Source organism: Parasteatoda tepidariorum, chromosome 7 (genome assembly GCF_043381705.1).
Source record: "Parasteatoda tepidariorum isolate YZ-2023 chromosome 7, CAS_Ptep_4.0, whole genome shotgun sequence".
NCBI classification, from domain to species: domain Eukaryota; kingdom Metazoa; phylum Arthropoda; class Arachnida; order Araneae; family Theridiidae; genus Parasteatoda; species Parasteatoda tepidariorum.
In genome coordinates, this window is record NC_092210.1 from 27,248,389 (window position 1) to 27,272,449 (window position 24,061).

The 24,061-nt window shown below is 29.2% G+C and overlaps 2 protein-coding genes across 3 annotated transcripts; both read left to right on the plus strand.

Annotated features, from left to right (window-relative positions):
• The first annotated feature begins 4,473 nt into the window (after nucleotides 1–4,473).
• Nucleotides 4,474–22,464, plus strand: LOC107441703 (uncharacterized). Of its 2 annotated transcripts, none has more exons than XM_043047190.2 (6): nucleotides 4,474–4,626; nucleotides 17,258–17,316; nucleotides 18,459–18,563; nucleotides 19,556–19,588; nucleotides 20,894–20,932; nucleotides 22,192–22,464. In XM_043047190.2, the coding sequence occupies exons 1-6, from the start codon at nucleotides 4,578–4,580 to the stop codon at nucleotides 22,282–22,284; spliced, it is 378 nt and encodes a 125-aa protein (XP_042903124.1). In that variant the 5' UTR covers nucleotides 4,474–4,577; the 3' UTR covers nucleotides 22,285–22,464. The 2 variants fall into 2 exon arrangements, with proteins under 2 accessions (XP_042903124.1, XP_015910544.1); XM_016055058.4 differs by lacking the exon at nucleotides 4,474–4,626 and adding an exon at nucleotides 14,828–14,994.
• On the plus strand, nucleotides 9,556–14,619 carry LOC139426002 (uncharacterized). The gene is made up of 2 exons (XM_071183218.1): nucleotides 9,556–12,464; nucleotides 14,486–14,619. The coding sequence occupies exon 1, from the start codon at nucleotides 10,394–10,396 to the stop codon at nucleotides 11,690–11,692; it is 1,299 nt and encodes a 432-aa protein (XP_071039319.1). The 5' UTR covers nucleotides 9,556–10,393; the 3' UTR covers nucleotides 11,693–12,464; nucleotides 14,486–14,619.
• Nucleotides 22,465–24,061: the final 1,597 nt, after the last annotated feature.

The window sequence follows — 24,061 nt, forward strand, 5'->3', positions numbered from 1 at the left end:
CAAAACGCATGTTTTGGAGTTACCTCAATCGGACTGGAAAAAGTGCTTTGAAAATTGGTTCAAACGCATGCAAAAGTGTATTGATCATCATGGAGAATATTTTGAAAAACAATAAAACCAATTTCGATCCTACATATTTGTTTTTTCATTATTAGGCCAGAAATATAAATAGCAACCCTCGTACAATGTTTTGAATTTTAATGCTAGATGAAATTTCTCTGAAATATTTTTAAGGAATATTGCTCATACCCAAACTATTTCTATGACATGTTAATTTTGATCATCATATTTAATTATAGCCATCTTGAACTAGAAGATATTTTTTCAAATTAGTTTCTATTGACATTTCACTGTTTATTCAATTATATCTAGATTTTAATATGTTTTAGGGTAGTTGTATAAATAGGTCTATCAAGAAGTTGAGTATTTTCCATCTAGAAGTAAAGTTTGCTACATATTGAATGAAAAGTGGTGCATTTCAGATAAAAAAAAATTCATGTTGAGCAGAAATTAGCTCTAAAAGTTAGATGGAATTTTCCTTTAATTTATAGTACTCCTTCCACTACATTACTTTTACATAATTTTATTAGCCTTGAATTTGATTTGTATGATGGATAAAAGATTATTTTTACCTTTACACTTCTAATTCAGTCGAGAGGTGCGCTCTAAAGTTCTAAAGCATTAACAGTTATAGTAAGGAAGAAAAGAGTTTTTCCTTTTATGGTAACAGTGTGTATTATAAGATTTTATAGTTTTTAAAGCTTTTTATTAAAAAATGTTCAAATTTTTTTTATGAAGTCGTTTTTTATATTTCTTTAATCAAAAGTTAAACTCTTTGATTCAAAATAATGATTTGCTCCAAAATTTAAAGCTTAGAAAATTTCTGATATCAGCATTTAAATTTCTTTATCTATATCATATGAAATGCTTATGCATGGTCACAATTCTTTGAAAGTGAGATTGCTTTTCTCGTTTTAGATAATTAAGGTATAAGTTACGCATTAGTGAGAAAATAAAACTGATCTCTACATATAAAAAAAACTGCTATATTTTAATATTAATTATGCTTATTAATTCAGGCTACATTTTAAATTTGAGCTTATTTTATTTTTAATGATGCTTATTAATATAGCAGGAAAGAGGTGCTAATAAAACTTTTAAAAAAATACAGAATCCACGGAAATCAACCGAAGAAATTTACATAAAGATGTTTCTGAGTTGAGATCCTTTCTGCCTCTGCTTTGTCTCCCGATTGCAAAATTTTCAATTGCGCTTGTGAAAGTATTTAGAAAAGCCCTCTTCTGTGCTGTTTTCGTTGGAATGACATGAATATTAATCGCAATAGACTGACGAGGATAAACCTAGCTGACACAAATCTTTGGACATTCAAATGTGGAGATGGCAACCTGCTATTAGTAGTAAGACTGTTCTCATTGTAAAGTATAAATCTTCATAAATGATTTCATAGCCGGCACCAGTTTTAAGGGTATTGCCAAAAAATAAATATAATAATTCCTATTCCTTATTAAAAATAAATATAAGTGTACTTCTATACTCATTTTCAAGTTTTTGATCTATCACCTCAGACACGTAAATTGCCAATGCCTTCTTCAAGCGCTTTACTAACGCTTACTTATACGTGTTAGTTTACAGTCAAAACAACTGAAATATGAGAAAATTCCTCAACACAGATTTTGATGTGCAGCCATCTAGCCTTCCCATCCGCAATTCATTTTTCTCCATGCTAGAGTGCTGTCGGTGGAAATGGAACAATGCAGCAATTCTTCACACTTAGAAATATCATTGAGCAAAGCTTAGAATTTAACACCTCTTTATATTTAAACTTTATTGATTTCAGTAAAGCCTTTGATTCTGTTAAGAGAGAAAAATTATGGGAAATTTTATCATTTTATAATATACCAGAGAAATATATTAACATAATCAAAGATATGTATGATAACAGCAAAGCATGTATAGAAGTAAATGGAGAATTAACTGAATTCTTTTTGGTAAAAACTGGCATGAGACAGGGATGTGTTTTATCAGGATTTTTATTTATACTGGTGATAGACTGGATTATGCGAAACAGCTTGAAAGGTGAAAAAAGAGGAATAAGGTGGAATTTCACAACTACTTTAGAAGACCTTGATTTTGCTGACGACATCGTACTTTTTTCATCCAAACAGACCTTCAGCTTAAAACAGACAAATTCAAATAGTGTAGGTTTATTCATAAACAAGAAGAAAACTAAAGTAATGAGAATAAATCTAAAGAAAAATGACAAAATTAAAATCGAAAATCACGAAATAGATGACATAGAGTCATTTAGCTATTTAGGTTCTATTGTAGATAAAGAAGGTGGAAGTAGTGAAGATATTAGACAGAGAATAATCAAAGCAAGAACATGTTTTAAGGGATTACATAAATTTTGGAGAGAGTCAAATATTGAAATAAAGACAAAAATAGTTGTTTACAAAGCTATTGTTAGAGCAGTACTATTATATGGCGCAGAAACCTGGAAACAGGCTAAGATCGAAATACAAAAATTAGAAACCTTTCGAAACAAATGTTTAAGATTTATTTTTAAAGTTTTCTGGCCTTACAAAGTTTCAAGTCAAAATCTATTAAAGAAAGCTAAAATAAAAACAATAGAAGATTAAATTAAAAAACGAAGATGGAGCTGGCTCGGACATATCCTTAGAATGCCCAGAGAAAAAATTACATCTGTTGCGCTTACATGGGCCCCTGATGGTAAAAGAACAAGAGGAAGACCCAGACTTACCATCCAGCGCATGTTTTTGGGCGAATTAAAAGAATGTGGAATATCTGGCTGGGATGAAGCAAAATCTATTGCTAGAGACAGGAGGCGTTGGAGGGATATGCTAGAGGCCTTAAGTGCCCAAAGGCACGTAGAGGATAAGTAAGAGTGCTGTCAAACTCTAAACATCTAAAAAAAAAAAATCCCTAGATGAGATTAGTATGCATTATGTACTTTTACATTTGGGTGCTTGTGCGTTAAACACTCTCTTTGAGTTCTACAGAATGTGTGATTTTGGAACGTTTCCTCTCTATGAAGAAGAGCTTATGTTCAGAGATCAGAGCTTTATGTTCAGAGATAATTCTAAATGCATATTAATTTCTAAATTTGAAAAGTAATATGTTTTAATTTGTTAATTCCTACTCATTTATGGCATAAAATTAATCAGGGATGAGATTTTTTTGCTTTTGTCTCGCGAATTTCAGAATATTTATTTCCGATTTTCAGAGATAAACAGAAAATTCAAACTACTTATAGCTGCCAACCCTTCATCATATCTACTTATTTTAGCTATTTTCTCCGCTTTTACGCGCCGAAAATAAGATTTTCAGTATTTTTACCCGCCCGCTAGATAACTCTATTTTCTTAATCCAGACGTCGCTGCATTTTAATATTGAACATCGATTTTCGTATTTACCTGATTTGAAAGTTGTGCGTTGCATTTCTTATTCACACTATTGCAATTCTTATTCACGAGATTTAAAAATCCATTATCGCGATTTGTATTTACGTGTTTTGAAAATTCTATGTCGCCATTCGTATTCACGTGAGTTTAAAATCCAATGTCGTGATTCGTTTTTGCGGTTCTAATATCGAACATCGATTTTCGTATTTACATGTGATTTAAAAATTAGGCTTTGGATTCATATTCACGTGATTCAGAAACTTTGCATCGTGATTCGTATTTACGTGATCTGGAAATTACTCATCATGATTCGTATTTTCACATTTTTGAAATCTAAGGCTGCTATACTAAGATTAATTCAGTGCTAATCTAATTCAGGGGCTCTATTGAAATCCAATATCGAGTTTCATATTCACGTGATTTCAAAGTTCAATATCGTATGATTCAGATTCACGCGATTTTTATATCCAAGATCGCTATTTGCATTCACGCGATTTTAAATTTTTTTTCTTGAATTAGTTACTATAAAGGTGGCAGATTTTATATCAACGATTATTGGTTTATATAGGCATTACAACATCAGCGAAACTGGATGAGAATATGTTACTGGTATTTTTGCTATAAATCATATAAGATTTACTCCCGTGAAAATTCAGCTTTTTTGCCTTTTGGCCAATCTCATCCCTGATTAATAGAAATCATAAAAAAATGCTTTTGCTTAATGTCATGAAAATTTTAAGTGTGAAACAATAAAAAATAAACAATTTAAAGTTTGAAAAAACTTGTATGCAATTTTAAATACATATTATCAAAANTGTTTACAAATTCAAATCAAAAATATTCGCCAATTGGCTGAATGCCGACACAGGTTATAATACTTCAGAATATCGCCAATGGCTCGTTTGATCAGATTCGGAGTTTTTCGTAAAAATAGCTACCCTGACTGGTTTCCCTCTGGGCCTAACTCTACTACGTCATCATCGCCTATAGTAACCCGTTGTGGGGCTTGATTCCTCTTTAGGAGGTATTGGTTGAACACTCTCTTTGAGTTCGACAGAATTTGTGATTTTGGAATGTTTCCTCGCTATGAAGAAGAACTTACGTTATTCTGTTGCATAAAAAGAATTAAGGAGCATGCGAAGCAATCGAATTATCTTATTGACCAGCATAATGGGAATATCTGGTAAGAATTATATCTAGAAGACTCATTTGTTAGGTACCCCCAAACGAAGTTTTCTTGCAAAAAAAGAAGCGGGAAAAAAAGCTGGATTAAGAGAATTTAGATCTATATATCAAAAAGTAGCTTCTCTCTGCCAGGCTATCAAATATGTTTTAGGTAAGTCTAGTAACTGATTTGGTCTCCATTGCTGTGAAGTCTGCCCTTGGCGCCGTATGGTCAGATTACCTCCTACAAATATTACTCTAGTTAATACAATTTGATGAAACTCAAAGTCGGGTTCTGCCGATTGTTACGAGGTCGTAAAATAACGCCAATTGATGATGTACAATGTGTACTGAAGCAAAAGGAACTATTTTAATTAAATTTCGATTCCGAAACTACCTATGGATAAATATCAAGGTTTAAGATTCTGCACTGAACTCACTTGTAAAAGGGCACATGACATTTTTATTCTGAGAGCATACGATGACGATAAATATAGCTTGCTGCCTAAACCTGATTGGATAGGATGCACATCAGTACCGAACTTCCTCTTGAACACTGACATTCTTGTTTTAAAAATTAACATTTTGGTAAAAAATATTTATTTTACATTTAGATTTAAATTCTAAATACATATTAATTTCTAAATTTGAAAAATAATATGTTTTAATTTGTTAATTCCTACTCATTTATGGCATAAAATTAATCAGGGATGAGATTTCAGAATATTTATTTCCGATTTTCAGAGATAAACAGAAAATTCAAACTACGTATAGCTGCCAAACCCTTCAGCATATTTACTTATTTTAGCAATTTTCTCCGCTTTTACGCTCCAAAAATAAGATTTTCAGTATTTTTACCCGCCCGCTAGATAATTCGTATTTACCTGATTCGAAAGTAGTGCGTTGCATTTCTTATTCACACAAATTCAATTCTTATTTACGAAATTTAAAAATCCATTATCGCGATTTGTATTTACGTGTTTTTGAAATTCTATGTCGCCATTCGTATTCACGTGAGTTTAAAATCCAATGTCGTGATTCGTTTTTGCGGTTCTAATATCGACATCGATTTTCGTATTTACATGTAATTTAAAAATTAGGCTTTGGATTCGTATTTACGTGATTCAGAGACTATGCATCGTGATTCGTATTTAAGTGATCTGGAAATTACTCATGATTCGTATTTTTGAAATCCAATATCGAGTTTCATATTCACGGGATTTCAAAATTCAATATCGTGATTCAGATTCACGCGATTTTTATATCCAAGATCGCTATTTGCATTCACGCGATTTTAAATTTTTTTTTCTTGAATCAGTTACTGTAAAGGTGGCAGATTTTATATCAACGATTATTGATTTATATAGGCATTACAACATCAGCGAAACTGGATGAGATTATGTTACTGGTATTTTTGCTATAAATCATATAAGATTTACTCGCGTGAAAATTCAGCTTTTTTGCCTTTTTGCCAATCTCATCCCTGATTAATAGAAATCATAAAAATAATTTTAAGTGTGAAACAATGAAAAATAAACAATTTAAAGTTTAAAAAAACTTGAATGCAATTTTAAATACATATTATTTTGTAAATTTTTAAATTAATACTAAAATTATGTTAATTTGAATCATAATTTGAGAAAATTTTCTGAATCTCAGGGAATTTGGTTTTGTCTTGAAAGTGGCTACGCTGGATATGGAAAAAAAATTTTTTTTTACTTATAGCGTGTTAAACTATTTTTTATTTTGAGGCATGAATTTATTGTTCTGAAAAGTACGGCAAATCTGGCGATTGACTGTTCATTTCAAAAACTTATTACTTATCATAAATTCTGGTCACGTATCGTTCCAGTCACTTAGGGTTTTGTTCGAATGTAGACGTTTTGCATTACAAGGACAATTTTCTTAGCAATTTCATATATTATGGGAATAATGTCTAAGAGTTCGGAAAATTGAAAATGATAAAGAACATTTCTTTTGAAATCCAATTATACATCTTAATGCTACACGTAACTCGTAAATATTCTCAAAGAAAGGTAATAATAATAGTTTAAAATGAAAGATTCGATAGGTGTGGCTAAAATAAACTTAGGGCTTAAGGTAATAGTATATATAGGTAAGGTATTAGTATTCTGATCTTGAAAAATGTTCTTCCAAGCCCTTTACAATGAGGTTTTATTTTTTTTATAATTTTATGCATGCGGTCTAAAGGTGGATATGTATATCGTTGTAATCGATTCCTAATTTATATCGATTTCTGTACGTAAAGTAAAACTTGAAAAGGTAAAAAATTGTTTTCAAATAGCCTTTTGGATAATTTTGTGGCATATGATTATCTTTTCATTTGATTTTAGTGGACAATATTTCATGATCAAAATATGAATAAACACACAATACACTATAAAAATGTCTAACAATATGTAAAAAGATGCCATAAATTAAAATTTATCTTGTATGTGATAATAAAATAATTAAAATAAAATTTATTAAGTTTGTTTAAGTAATTGAATTTTCTCTGTATTGAAAAAAAAAATCGCGTATTTGCCTCTGTTTTGGTTTAACGTTACGTTTTGTTTAGCGGCTCAAAAACTATAAGGCTTAGAAACTTGAAATTTCTAAAGTCGTATGTAGAAAAATAAACAAGAAATACGTTGAAATATGAAATTAAGATTCGATTGCTAACACGAAAATTATCAACTGCTAAATTTGTAGTAAAAAAATCACGCGAAATGATCTACAACCGGATAATTTCATCTACAGAGTTAAAATTTGACATGCTGAACTTTTCATTTTTATTTAAGAACTTAGCGCAAGTTTTTTCTTTTAAATTCTAATTTGTTTGAAAAATATTGCAATTTTTAATGCGTTATTCTCAAATTTGTTTGCTTTAAAAATTGCTACAAATTGTGGTAGAAAAAATTATCTATCTCGATATCTTCATTCAATCAGACTTGTTGACAAAAGAAACAAAAAAATATGAATCTAAAAAATGAAATTACAAAAAAATAAGAATAACGAAGATTAAATGGTCGCCTGATATAAATCTTAACATTTATATAGAAATTTTTAAATATATAAAAAACACAAGAGAGAAAAAATCCGTTCCGAATTTGAACTGTTGTGATGTTATAAGTTAATCGTTTGATATTATTATCGAGTAAAAATACTTGACATTTATTACTTCGTATTGTGTCGCACATTCTGTGATGCATGTGATTCATTTCTTTACCCTTTGAACTCTAAGGATGCGCTCTCCAAAATTCAAAAAAAAAAATAATAATAATAATAATTTATAACGTTATAAATGATTTCAGCATGTTTTGCTCTCTTCAGACTTGCATTAACTTCTCATAGAAGAGTGAAAACCTTCTCACGGGTTACCATAAATTCGAAATCCGATTCTTAATTAGTCCGGACGTCGTGAAATATTTCTTATTCGCTACCCCACTGCGCAGGTTATGTTCGTTAGTCGTACTACTAAATTTATCCGAGAGGAGGATTTCTCTCTTCTAAGAGGTGTTGAATGAATGGCGTTTTCGAAACTATGTACTTAGGGGACATTCAAATATTACGTAAGCATATATTTTGACGATTGTGGACTCCCCCTTGTCTGCAAAAATAAGCTAATTACGAACTCCTCTTCCATACTTACGTAAGAAAATTATGACAACTCTTCTCTTGGTTTTGCTTTGATTACTTTTTACAGTAGTAAGATAATTTAGAATTAAATTCAAGTAAGAAATGGATTAAATTCAAAAAACAAAATTCATTTTTTAGTTCACCTTATAAAAGTTTGAGTAAAATATTCTTCAGGAATCTTTTGTGTTCGAAACTCTTCAAAGAAATTCTTTCTAAATTTTTTTTTCTTTCTTCGAATTCAACTTGTAATTTTTTTGTTGCATTATTTATTTAAAGAAGGTTTTAAAAATGAGTGAATTTTAGTTTCTTACGTAAGCATTGCTTATATTTCTCATCTGCCCTTGTCAGCAAAAATAAGCAAATCACAAACCTCTCCTCTCGTTTGGTGCTTACGTAATATATTTGAACGACAACTTACATGCTGCTCTGCTTTTCAATTTCGAATGCTTCATTAGCGATAAAACATGCCAATTATCTAGTTCTTATTACTGCATGAACAAGATTCATTTTACATTCAACGGAATACTGAAAAATTGATGGAAAAAATAGGATTTTATCGAAAAAACAGCGGCCGTTTCCAAGCGTAACTTCTCCATTACACTCGTGGTATCCATTATAGATATTTATATTTTAATGGAGTTACTTATTGATGAGCGAATTTTTAATATTTACCTTTCATCCCATCTCTTTTTCACTTGTTTAAATCACAAATTAGTTTGTGTGTCCAAAGACCGGTTAAGGCAGAAGACCCATCTAATTACCAGGGTCTAAATATTTTTGAATTACCTTACTCATAAGTACAGTATTAATATAACATTAAAAAAAAGTTCATTGCTTACTTTTTGCAATTGCTTTTATGTTTTTTTGTAAGCATTTCTTGAAAACTAAAGTTTAATGTTTTTTTTCCTCTGTTAAAGTTTAGAAGCTATAGATTAAGGCTAAATATATATAGTAATAATTTTAATGACTTTTTACTCACTTTTGAAGCTTTTCATAAATAATGGGAGTCAGACCCGTTAGGCAAAAATCAAGCAATGTACGCTTTGAGTCTTAAGTTTTTCGAATTAAAATTGATAAAAATTAAAACTAAAGTAGTTTAAATAATATTCAGCCAATAGTGGTTTCCATAGCATAAAGAAACGCAAATAAAAGATTTTCCATTAACTTTCGGAAATTTGTGAAACCTTTTGTAAAGAAATATCCGTTAATTACACGTCAGGGAACGGAGCTTATGTGGATAAAGATGAAAATTGATTGTGTGCATGTTCCGGTGGGAAAACAAACTTTTACTAATAGCCTTTTGAAATAAATATCGAGAGGTGAATAACAATAAACTAACTTTGACCACGCCTGTACGTAAAGAGAAATTGACCTGTCATAAAAAGTCAACTAGTGCGTGGTCATTTCTTATAACCACTGGAACGATGAACCCGTCTAAAAAGAGCTTTTAATCAAATATTTACCAATTAATTGCGGAAAGACTCTTACTGAGAATCCACTTCTCGTTAATGGGTGTTTTTCTCTGTGCAAAGTCTGAGTTGAGGTGTTGATTTGCTGATGTCAACGCGAGGGGCGATGAAATCGATGAACTGAGAGCACTACTTTTAGATACAAAAGTGACATCTGTTAATGGACACTCACATATATAAAAGATGGATGAAAGAACGCTCTTTTAAAGCAAAAAGTTGAATTTCACATGCTTGTCTCACAGTTTAAAGACATAAATGTTACAATTTCTTGGATCTTTCATAAGTTTCTTAGCCTGCGTTGTGTTTCAACTTTACACGCAAGAATTATGATGAACTAAGAATAAATTATTTTGTGTATGATCTGTCGTTTGTAAAGGAGAAGGGTTTTATAAAGCATGACGTATATATACTAGAGTAAGATAGAATATGTTTTATCTGATAACTAAAAATAAGAGATGTCCATATAATTTACGATTGTTGCTCAGAATTTTGAATCATGGAATCTTTCATACAAAACATTTTAGAGTTATTCCTCAGCAAAACGAGATAAAAATATAAATTGTCGAACCAGTTTTGAAGTAAGATAGTTGTACTAGAGTTTTAGTAAAATTCTTTGAATAACTTTTTTTATAAGTCTGAAGATATATTGCTTCCTATAAACCTGATTTAGCAGGAAAAATGAAGGAAAGTAGTTTTGTTGAGCCGGGAAAGCTCTCCTTTATTAACAATCAAATTCCGACTTTGAAAGATGCAAGACGCAAATTATACCTCCATTTCCCACAATTATCATGCCAAGATTCGAATACAAAAATATGTTGGAAACACATGCATAGTGACTTTGCACCCGTGTTTGCAATTGCCTCTATATTCGGAATTTCATTTTCTGATCAGTCTGATGATAACTCAGATGGACGTGTCGCTCAAACAAATCCAATCAAGAAATGCTACGATATAGCTTTTAACTTGATTTGTTTTGCTTCCTTAGTGCTCACATTGGCGTTTGAGCACAACTTTTCAGCATCTAAAGCAATGACTTTAACATACTTTATCAAGTACTTGTCGGGATTTTTAATAAGGTGCAATATGATAGCTGGGAAGAGTAAAATACCACAAGTGATTAAAACGCTTTCTCAACTGTACACCGAAGTTTCATCTGATGCCTATGACAGCCTGAAAGTTAAAATATATTTTGAATGCGTTGTTATAACCATACTAGACTTATGCTTGTTTGGAGTATCAACAGGTAGAATAATCATCGAGACTCATAGGAGCAATTTGACTGATCTCACCATATTTGGATATCCTTTGCAGGATACTTGCAACACTTCTTCAATGCATATTTTAGTTTTAGCACACGCTCTGACCTATTTCATTTCAATATTTACGATGACAGCTTGTATACTTGCTTGCTGTAATGTTCACATTATCCTCCACCGCCTTGTTCGAACTTATAGTAAAACTCTTGTTGAAAGCATCAAAGTAAAATCAACGAAAGAAGGATTCGCCGAAGATTTCGTTACATTTCGAAGAATTATGTATGGTATAGATGCAGCTGACAATGCACTGTCATTCGTAACATTCTTCGCTTACGTGGCCTGCATAAGCTGTTTCTTCTACACTCTAAGTTCGTTCCTTGCTGCAGAAAATTTTTTGGGGAGGCCCTTTTTCCTGGCAGAAAATGCTTTTGTTTTCCTTTTCTCAGTTATTATTTTCACTTCACTTACCTGCAGTGGTATTTTAGTTTCAAGCGCTGGGGAGAAGTTGAAACACCGTGTTGTGTGCATTTCAGAAATTATTTTGAAGAAGAACTTACCGAGTGAAACATTACTAAGCTTCATGATATTGTTCGACAACATAAAATGTTCGAATACAAATATGTCCGGATGGGGAATGTTCGTTATAACGAGAGGTTTTGTCCTCTCTTTGGGTGGTGTCCTGATAACTTATGGGGTGTTGTTGTTTCAATTTGGTCAATGATCTTCATAACGTGTAGATGAAGTAATTGAATTATTGAAAAGCATTTAAAATTTTATGTTAATATTATAGTTTTATATTAATAATTCTAATTTATTCATTATAATTATGTCAATTTTATAATTCGAATTTACTAACCCAATTTTCATGATTATCTCCACTTTCGCTGCATTCATGTGAAAATAAATGGTAAGTTGCTGTGTTCATTCTGTTGAAGTGTAAAACTGCTTCTTGCAGCAGAGGACAAAATTTCAGTAGTTAAAACTATTTTTGAAACGTCTTTTATTACAGCTTTCGTGAATGATATCACATTTTCCAAAGCATGAGAATTTCATCTTGATTTTTCTTTCTAAGAACAGCAATTTTGAAAACACGTGTCCAAAACTGGATTCTATTATAAGTATTTTATTAATTTAACACGTATTATTATAATAGTGATAACTTTTCTTTCTCATTTTCTTATTAAGTCACTGTTTTCCTTTTCTATTCAATGAAAAATCCTCAAATAGGAGCTAACCTACTAATTCCTTCCGTTTCCAATGATTGGTAAGAACTCAATAATCATTTAATAGTTGTCAACTAAATATGTTTCAAAACTTCTGCTTCGAGTAGAAATGCAGCTATCCTTGGAATAACATGACAATTTTGTAGTTATTTTTGAAGGATTGTTAATACATTTTTTTTTTTAAATCAGAAAGCTTTTGAATTTGCACAAATTGTTTCGTGAGTATTAATAACAAAGAGTCATTTGCTGAAGTTAGAAAGACAAAATCAGGTAAAAACAGCTTTAAAATAAAAACATCGCTGATTATTGAAAGTAAATAGAGCTTTTAATACCTTGCATATTCTAATCAATATAATTTTGATTAACGATGTAAATAACTGTGAAAATACAGCTAAACTTTCCTACTTTCCTTATTAGGAACAAGATTATTTACCTTTTGGAGACACGTTTAATAGTTTTTAAACTTACTATTCAAAATTCTAATATAATTCATAATTGAAACTGTTGTATAGTGTATAGCACGTATGTTTTAGATTAGTGTTGAAATACTTCATATACTTTCAACTAAGTATACCTAATCTATAGTATTGAACTTATTAAATTGTGATTTAGAACAAATAAGTGAAAATGTTTTAATTAGCTCATGATAGTTGTTTTTCAGCTGATCTGAAAAATATGTATCTTGACTGCCCTGATAAGCAGCTATTATAAATAGTAATTCAAATAAAAATTTGTTTCCTAAGCAGTATGCTGCTTAGAAATCTGTTTAGCATTCATTTAAGTATACGTTAATGCCTAAATATCTTAACCTTAATATCTTGATTATTGAGTTATGTGATAACAGTATACCTTTTATAGTATTCTTTAAATTTAAAAAAAAATAATAATAATTTTTTGAATTCATTTAATTCAAAAATATTAATTCAAATACATTTTTGCTTTGATGATTGTAGTTTTAACATCAAAATACATATATATGTAGCTCTATGTATTATTAAACCATACATTATATTATAATTCTACACATTAAAGGCAAATTAGCATTCTATGCAATACTTGTTCTAGCAGCAAAATATTTAGTAATCACGATTTGCATAGTTTTGATCTTGTTTAAAACTTAAAAAGTAATATATTTAATTTTGTTTAAACTTTATTTGAGTTCTCCATTTTAAATTTTGTCTTGCTAATTTTTTATTATTAAGATTGTAACAATGTAAATGGCTGTTCAATGTTTTGAACAATTTTCATTGTTTCGAAGCAATATTTAGAACAACAATTGTAAACGTTTGGAGAAATTAAAACCTTTTAGAACAATCGTTTAACTATACCTGATATTTTAATAAGAGAGAATTTTGAAACGTTAGTTTATAAATTTACGAATGATGTAAACAAAACCTAATTCGCAGTTTTTCCCCTTTTTCTTTAAAATTTATTATTTTTTAACATGAGTCAAATGTATTTTTTTTATCAAAATTTCTGTTTTAGAGAAAATGAGGAAAGAAATTTGGAAAATGTGCTTTAAAATTTTTTTTTATTTTTAACATGAGTCAAATGTATTTTTTTTTTTATCAAAATTTCTCTTTTGGAGAAAATGAGGGGAAAAAATTTGGAAAATGTTTTGGTTTTCAAAATTTCGATTTTGGAGGAAATGTGGAAGAAAAATTTGAAACATGTTTGTTTCGGCGGAACTTTGTTTTCAAAATTTCCATTTCTGAGGAGAGGAAATGTGGAAAAAAATTTTTAAAAATAATTGATTAAATAGAATTTGGTTTTCAAAATGTCTGTTTCTGAGAAAATGTGGAAAAAATTTTTTTTAAAGAATAATTGATTCAATAGAATTTGGTTCTATAATTGCCTGTTTCTAGAAAATGTGAAAAAAATTTGAAAAATGTTTATTTTGGCGAAATTTTGAGCACAGCTGAAGAGAATTTAATTTTTTTATAAAAATTTTGGTGCAGGTTTTGAAAAATTTGCTTTACTTAACATTTATTACAGCTAAAAAATAGCGGAGACGATCATAGTACTAAAATTGGAACAATTATATTTTACTTAAAGCATTTTTATCATGAAAATTTAAGAATTTACAATAAAAAAAAATCTTTTTTTGTAAATACATGAACGATTTAAAATATTATATTTTGCGATGAATTATTTTTTACAACGCACTTGGATAATAATCTCAATATTCCTGTTTAAAATTAGAAAGTCAGAAAACGATTAATTTTTAAGCAAAAACAAAACTCATTTCTGTTAAAACAAGATCCTTCTTCACACTTCGTTGGTTATTTCAGTGAAAAGTGTCACTTTTCAACAACTAGAGAAAGAAAATGACGATTTTTCATGCATCATAAGTTTTCAGACCATCTTAAATGACAGATGATCAATGACTAATCAGTTAAAAAACTAATCGCCATTGAAAAGTCACCGAATAGCAAATCAAGTTAAGCTTGCAACCTTCGATAATGAACTTCTTAAAAAGTGAAAATTGCACCATCAAGCATTGAAACTTCGCACTGCAATATTTTTGTTCTCGGAAAGGTGATTTACTTTGTTTGGCAATGAAATAGTCTTTGTTGGAAGCATACTATAAAAGGATTTGGTGAATTAGGTGCTACGACAAAAAACCAATTCGCATTGTTGATAGATACTCACTGATCTACAATCATGAAATTACTTTTGTTTGGAAGTTTAGCTCTTCTTTTGGTATTAGATATATGTTCTGGAATAGCTGTAGAGAAAACTTACTTGGTGTCACTTAGAAAAGCTGAGTTTTTGAGCATTATAGATTGCATTTCTAAAAGTAAGTACTATTTGTAATCTTGAAAGTTTTTAGTTATATATGGCTTCTGTTCCTTGATGGTGGTCCGCGGAACCCTAGTGTTCCGTGAAAGAGTTAAACAAATTCCGATAGGTCGGACTTTTTTAAAAAAAATTTTTTTAAACATTTTTTGAAAGTAGTAATTATTGTCAGATTCAATTAATCATTCATTATTTACTAAATATTTTGGTTGTTTTTAAGATATTATTTAAAGTATAATACCAATGAAAAGGAAATAGCACATTTTTTGCGAAAGCAAATACAAGTTGAAAATGAATTTTAAAAAAAATTCTGAATTACGGTTTTTGAAAAAAAAATTATTATGAATGTTGACATTGGTTATTAGGGAAACATATTTATTTCGCTACTTAAAAAAGTTTGATGAGAAAAAGTGATAAATTTTTTTTACAAATGCATATCTTCTTCATACCTTATTCAATATAATGTTGAAATTTTCTTATGAATTTTTACTTTGTTTTTTTATTGGCGTTTTTCTCAAATAATTTCCTTAAAATAACCAAAATATAAATTATTGATAATTGGTTGGATATAAATATCATGACATGTTTTATTAGTCGTTGCTGGTACAAAAAAAGTCTTAACTTTCGAAACCTTTGTGACCTTTTCTTGGATATCTAGGGTTCAGCGTAACATCTTTGGGGAACAACAACTTTAGAAGTAAAGACACCATTTTCTAATCTAAAGAATCAGTATTTCTAGAGTATTTTGAAAAAATACAATTTTCACACAGGTGAAATTACGGTGGCATTTAACGGATAGCAAAGAAAGAAAAAAGAAATCAACTACCAATCAATTTTATTTTTTCTTCAGTTTCAAATCAATAAAAGTAATTTTTAAGAAAAAAAAATCAATGGAAGTTTTGAAATATTTAAAAGTATTAACCAACTATACATTTTATTCTTTTTATCTCTAGCTTCATTAACTTTTGAATTTTTCGTTTCTCATTTGTTGATATTATTTAATTTATGATGTATAGTGAAATATTTAAAGATATGCTTAGCGTTAAAGATGCATATACAGATATTGAAATAAAATTATAAATTTTATTTTTTTATGATTATCATGTTTTTCTTACAGTAACGGGAATGTTATTATAATTTTCAAATCCTCTAATTGTTAAAATGTGTATTGATTTAATCGTAAAAAATAACACCCACTAAGTTTTATCTAATGTAGAAAATGCGAACGTAAATTCAGCAAACATACTAATATGCTAAACAAAATTGTCTTAAAAATAGATACACACAAACTTTTGTTAGATGCAAAACAGGGCTCGAAAAACCACCCTTCCGCCCGTCCTCGGCGGTCAAAAATTCCCTGCGGACAACAAATATCTCGAAACCGACGTCCGCGCGGACGGCCATTTTCCCATTAATATTCGTGATATATTTTCAATTTTTGTTATCTTACAAGAGTCTAGCGCCTCACTTCTAAAATGACCCTCTAATCTAGAAATACAGCAACATACTGAGCTTGGTGGAATTGATGTTTTCTCTGTCTGGGAGTACTGCAGTGGTTGAAAGAGGCTTTTCAGCAATGAGCTTACAAAAAAACACATTACGTACTGGTCTTAAACAAGAAGCGTTAAACGCAATTATAAACATCCACCTAAATGGAAAACCCCTTTCAGATTTCTGTGCAGAAACCTCTGTAAATCATTGACTTGATTGTGGAACTGGCAAACGTCATATTTGTTTCATTTAAAAAACGAAGTACCCTCGGATAAATTGACATTCCAGATAACTTGACCTTTGTCATTTAAATTATTTCATAAAAGAAATAAATTATTTCATAAAAGAAATACTAGGTTTTACTATTAGTAACCTAGTATTTGTAATCCTAGTAACTACTAATTCATTGTGCAATTTATATAAATGTTTGTAATAAATAAGAGAAAATTATATTTTTATTTATTTAGAAGCTACGGGTTAGTTTCAAAGGAGGACGGGTACATTGTTGGACAAGCCGTCCTCGGGGACGGGTAAAATTTCTGACTTTCTTCGAGCCCTGATGCAAAAGGTTATGAAGTTGAAATAATTAAAAAAAAAATAGAAAATAATTATTCAAAAATATTAATGAACGCAATTTAAAAAGAAAATTGAATTTATATATGACAAATGTAATTCAATAAAGATTTATATAAATGTTTTTAAGAAACAAAAGGATGCATTTTAAAGTATTTTCAGCTACCAGAGTTAAAACTAAGCTTCTTTTTTATTTTTAGGTCGAGATCCATTCTTGTGTCGAGCCTATGGAATATGTGAAAAAGAATTGCCTCCAAGAGTAAGTCAAATAAAGAGCTTTTTTGGAGTCTCGGTTTTGAAAGTCCCAGTTATAAAAAGCTTTCTTCGAATTTATTTTAATTAAAGCTTTTTTACGAATCGATTTTAAATAAACTTTATTATTTTCTTGCGAAGCTTTTAAAGTAGTGCCAGTGCAATTTAAATTACTTTTGGTTAATGCAGGATAAAAAAAAAAATTCACACATAATTTAGGAGCCTTTCCTGTTTCTATAAATATTATATAAAAACAAACTGCCAAGATGAAATTTTCTTGTTATCAAAATTCGTTACAGTATGTAACAAATCTCGTGAGGTTATTCTTCCCTTATACCCTCAAATTATATTTTATTTTACAATCGTCGTTGAACAACCGACTCAATTTTTGGATTTACAACTACTCAACTCCGTTGCCTTGTAACCCGATGCAGAAGACAAGGAAACTTCTGGATTTAGTATTTGGAGAAATTTGCACTCGTGGAGGACTTTTTGATTAAACTAACCCGCATTGGCGTTAGGGGACGACTCTAACCCGTGATATTTTACATGAGCACTGTGATCAGTGCGAGCCGGGTGCAGAAATCGTACCGACCAGTCATCGCTGGAATTCGAACCCGGTTCACCTCGTTGGAAGGCGAGCGCTCTATCCTCTGAGCCGCCAGGGCTCAATACCCTCTAATTCGATATTATAACAGCACTGCAAGCAAGTACAGCATTGATTCGACAAGCGCATGACGTTTCTTACAGGTATCCAATTAAATCTAATTTAAATCACTTGGGTTGGCACAATCACTTCTTTTCAAGTTGCTAATGCCCAATTGCGAAATGTTTCGAAAAGTCGTTGAGGTAAGCTATACGAAAAAGGCGCATGATAAGTAATGTTATAAGGACCTTGGTTCCACGTATTTAAAAACAATATGTGAACTAATCTATGTAGTCAGTGTCAAAATGCCTTCAAGAGCTCATTGTTGTAAAGATATACTGCGTCTAGTAATGTATCTAAAGAAGGCATAGTATAAACTGACTGAGAAAATAGTTGTTTTGAAAAAGAGCGATATTCTAGTTTCTTTTTCCAATCAATTCACAGAGATTAATCGTTGTTATTTATTACGTTAATCGATTAAACGTTGTTATTTGTTTTTTCAGGTATTTGCAGCTCATCAAAAGTGTCAAAAAGAACATGTAGGACATGAAGTTGTGAGATGCTCAACACATAAACCTCTCTTCAAGGATCTCGTTATTCCATCAAAGGTAAGATATAATCCTTACTATTTAAAAAGTTTTCATCAAAGGGAAGTTTTTCAATAATATTTTTTTCTATTAATAGTAGATGCTGAAAAACTAAAAGTTTTTGCAAAATTCTATGTTGAAACGTTTTGTTTTATTTGAAAAAAGTTCAAAAATTTGTCTTTTATAAAAGTTTGGAAAGCAAAAACTAAATATTTAAAAAACGATCAAGATAAAAAGTATATGTTTGGTTCAATGTTTCAAGATATTCTTACAGTTTTATTTACTGATTTACTAAAATTTTTGCTGAATAAAAATTAACGTGTAAATAAAATACAAATACAAACTCAGCTTTTTTTTTTCTTTTTCTTTTTTTTCTTTTTTTTTGAGAGAGAGAGACAGCATACTCTTAAACTAGATAAGGAAAAAATGGCTAGTATCAAACCAACTTTTTCATGAATGCTATTGATGAATATAAAAAGAAAGAAAAAACATTTGAAAATACTCTATCTCATCCTTAGATGTGATGAATAATTGTTATGAACATATGATGCAAACTAATCCTAAAAAAGAAATGTGGACACCATGCTTACATAGATGAAATTTAATCTTCTTAGAAAATTACTTAACCCAAAAAGACAAAAAGATATTTATTTTTGAACTAAAGTTCTACTAACAAAGTCTAAATTATTACCCATTCCTGAGGAAATTTTGAATTGAAGATGAAGATGGACTGGACATCATACTCTTCGTTTAAAAAGGGATAGCCCTGCTAACGTCGCACTTACTGGGGTACCTGATGGAAAAAGTAAAAGAGGAGGGCCGAGACTATAACTTGACAAAAATACATGCATCAAGATCTGTGCAAGCATTCATCAAGGGTGAAAGAGTTTTAGCTTTATAGAATAAAATGTACATAGTTATAAAGAGTTATATATTTTTTTTATAAAAAAATAAAGTTATATACTTTAAATTGTATCGCATAAAATATAATGTTCATATTTTTTTTCTTTCAGATTTTTGATTGTATTGTTGAAGTTTTGCACGTGGTAAGTGCAAATTGAGATAATTTTTATTCTCTTAGTACATTTCATTTTCAGATAAAACTATTAAGTGAATAATTTAGTTTACAACTCAGTTTTAGTATGCAGGTAATTTAGGATAGTTATTATAATTATTTTACTTGTCTGATAAGCTCATTAATTACTGAAATTAATTTTTAAGTCAAAAATAAATTCTTTTCGCATTCTTTTTTTTTGGGGGGGGGGGCGGCTATTTAGATTAAATTTTGCTTAAATTTCGCTACTTATTTTTTTAACGAAAATATTTCAGATTTGGACCATGAATATAATTAACTGCTAAAATTTTTTATTTATTAAAGAAAGTTTTTTATTAAATTATTAATATAAAAATTAAATCTTGCTTATTTATAAGCATTTACGTATAGGTTACAGTCAATATTTGACTTATAGAATGCCTGTAATCGATTGGCTAAGTATGAAACGATCAATGTTTCTCACATTCTATAGAATAATTAATAAAAAATTTACAAGCATAAATGATAAGGCAAAATATCAAATTCTTGTTTTTCATATAATGTCAGAAGATATGAAGCACACACAAATAAAGTATTCTATAGAAAGAAGAAGCATTTGTCTTTCTAAAGGATGCCTAGGCATGATACATTCATAAACAAAATATATAATAACTAACGTTTTTCATACTTACCTAAAAACTTTTACTCGAAACATGACAAAACTATAAAAAACTATAGATAGCTATAGTATGAAAACCTACAGATTCAAAATAATAATAAAGATATACTATATAGATTCAAAACTTATAAAACTTACTCAATTTAAGTAAAATTTTGTAAGGTAATCTTAAAGCAATTTATTAAGTAATAATTCCCAATTTACCTAGAAGATTTGTGATTGAATCTCTTTTCTTTTAACGTACTTGGATTTTTTGACAATATTTTTAGCACGAATCACATAAATAAGTGATTATAATAATACTTTTTGAAAGTTTAATTTCAGTAAATATTTTTTTAAAATAGTAAGATTTGAGTAAGTAAAATTTATTTTTTAACCTTTTATTAACACGTTTTTAACTTTGCTAAGTTTTTTAAACTGTCTTTAAATTAGTTTTAAATATCTAACAACAGAAGTTTTTGAAAAAAATTATTTTAAATGAAGTTTGAATGGAAAATATGACAAGTGATAAAAAAGTACTTAAACAAATTTAATTTAATATCTATTTTTTAAAACATTTAGTTTGATATTGAGATTTTTAAAAGTGCTACTTAATACCATCGAATGATTTATATATTTTTCCATGTTATCTATTTACAGCTTACTCCGGAAGAAAAGAAGATTATGATAAAATTTGAAGTAAGTTTTAATTATTTAAAATTGTTTATATTATACTGAAAAAAGTAACAAATATATTTTAACAAATTGATGACAAAAAATTATGCGTATGCAAGGTGCACCATAAAGTCTGTGCTTAATATATAATTATAGTACCCTTGTCAAAAATAAAGTCATGTATCCATATTAGAAGTCGCAAATTAATGTGTGAATGATAAAAAACGATATTTAAATCTAAATGATCACTATCGAGGAAGGAGAGGCTGAAAATTTTTTAGAAACCGATTTTTAGAAACACCTCCGAGCTTCTTTATGCTGTCTAACATGTTTCAATGTTTTCATCACACTTTCCACACTAGTGATTTGACAGATTTTATTATCACCTTTGTTCTTTTCTCACTTAGTTACTAATTTGAAATCCAAAAAAACTGTTTATTTTTTGACAAGGACTCTAAAGATATAAATTAAAATTGGTCGATGCGGAACATTCTACCAACATAAGTATCACTAGAACTTTATGCCGAACTTTTCTTTTGCCTTGAATCTTATTAACTAATAATGTTTTTCAATGGAACTATGATGAACATTAATATTTATTCGTAAGTCTAAGTTTGTTTATATCAAAGCAAGATAAAACCGTAATTGTGGCGTTGAAATCATTCTAAATACACCTATGAAAAGAATTAAAGGGAGGAACGTTTTTTAAACTTTCATGGTTTACACTTTCATGGCTATGACAGCTCACTCGCTTGATATTTTAATTCTTTGTTACAAACTCGAAAAAGGGATGGTGAATTTCTTTGTCTCTGTGTAAGAAAAATCTAATTTTTTTTAAGTGCACTGTTGAGTAAAATGAATAAATATTAGAAGATAAAATGATACAATTATTTTTGTTCTAATTTTAAAACTAATCGATTCGAAGGAGGAATGTTTACATGGTGAATAATTATAAATTTTCTACCAATATTAAATAGATGATGACAAGTGAGGCAATGGAGTATTCTATAAGTGAAAATTTTTCCAAGAAAATAAGAGAATTTTTGGGCCAAGTATCAGGATGATGTTTTAGTTTTTCAATAACAAAATTTAAAAAATAAAATAGAAAGAAAACTGAGAATATTAATACCCAAAAAATATAAACAACAAATTTACTTTTTTAATTTATATCTTTTAGTAATTTTAATAATATTTGTCTTTGCATTTTTAATACTAATAATCATTCTGTTAATTACGTAGTTTAAAAGTATATGGTTCTAATAATTGTGTGTACATATTTACAGGAATGTGCAAAAAAGTTGCAAGTCGAAAGTTGCAGTATTGTTGATCATCATGCTCATCGGAAACATCACCATCATCATCATCATGGTCGATGAAAATGTCTAAATGAGATTTTGGAACTAACAAGAACATAAACGTAATAATTCCATTTCTGTAGTGTAAAAAAATCATTGTTATTTACTAAAAAACAAAATGTATGCTTGATGTTAAATTTTATGTATAAAATAATAAAATGAACAATTAAAAGAAAAATTAAATGTCACACTTAAAGAAAATACTGTTGTGTTCACTGCTGTTTTTATTATCAGACAACTTATCTCAGAGACCTACGAAGTCTCCTCATCAATATCTTTAAAAAAATAATGACTTTTTTCTTTCATTAATTTTCGACAATTTTGTTAACATCAATTACAGGGCAAAATTATTTCGACTTTTAACTTTTTTTAAAAATCTATATGTAATTTCCATTAGTTACAGATTAGGCTTGCGAAAGAGATTGATAGCGGTATCACTTACCACAGGTGGTGAAGTTTTCACTCTTCTCTTAAAAAAAAAAAAAAAAAAAAAAAAAAAAAAAAAAAAAAACATGATTTTTCGAAGCTTTTTCGTCAAGGAAAACAAAAAAGCCACAGTTTATGCGTTTTAATTTTAAACTATATATGACGATTTGTTGTGAAGAATCCTCTGGACTTTAGAATGGACAAATTAGTTAAATATTCTGAAAGTTATTAAACTTTTTTAAAAATCGCCAATTTGGCGATATTTTTCCACCTGAACGAAAATTATCAAAATCAATGCCTTATTCTTATTTTTGCAAATTTTTATGAGACCAAATAACGGAGTAAGTTTCAAATTTTAACGAAGTAAGTTTTAAATCAGCAATGGAGTAAGTTTTAAATCTTAAAAAATTAGACCACAAACGTTTTCTATTGTCTCAAAACTATGAATTTTCTCCATAAGGAAATTTTAGGCTAGAATAAACATAGAGGGCTAAAGATATGCTAAATTTGACCTAACAATCAAGAGTAAGTGTTGCAAACTCACACCAGCTATGAAAATAGCACATTATTTGCAAAAAAGCTGTTACCATAGAGGCTTCGAAAAAGTCTTAAATGTGGTAACTAAGATCCATTAAATACATTTTAATGGATGAAATGTTAAAAAAAATTTAATAATTAGGAATGGAATTCATAAAATAATCCATAGGTTAACATAGGAAGCAAGATAGAAGTAGAGTCAGACTTTATGATTCTCTGAAAATTTCTTAAATTGAAATAGGCTTAGTGAGGGAGCATGAAAATTTCTTTGGAAGGAATTTTAAACCTGGTAAATTCAGTTTCTTCTCTAAATATGGATTTAGCCCTAAAGTGTTATTTAATAAGTAGAATTGAATTATTTCTATGAAGTTATTATAATGTATGGCGGCGAGTGACACTAAAATAAAATTCGTAGGATCCATCGAAGGTTGTCTTTTCTTCAATTTTTCGCTGGAAAAGGTTGTTCAAGATTCAAATTTGGACACTCGCGAAAACATAATTTGCAAATCAATTCAGCTCTTGGTTTATACTGGTGTTGTTTGGAGTGTACCAGACTTAAGAGAAGCAATCTTCTCTTATATGGGGTTTACAGTCTTTTTATTCGAATCACCGAACCGAATCACTGAATCAGTGCCCAGCTCTACAGTAGGCTCGATTTTCATAAGTTCTAAGGATTTATTTGTAGGACTAAAAATAATTTATAAGATTATAATTATTTATAAATATTGTAGTAATTTATAGATCTTAAAATTTAACTGTTTTGGAAGAATGATTTTATATTATTTTTTGTTCATGAATTTTTTATTTTATTAATCCTTGCAAATTAGAGAATTAT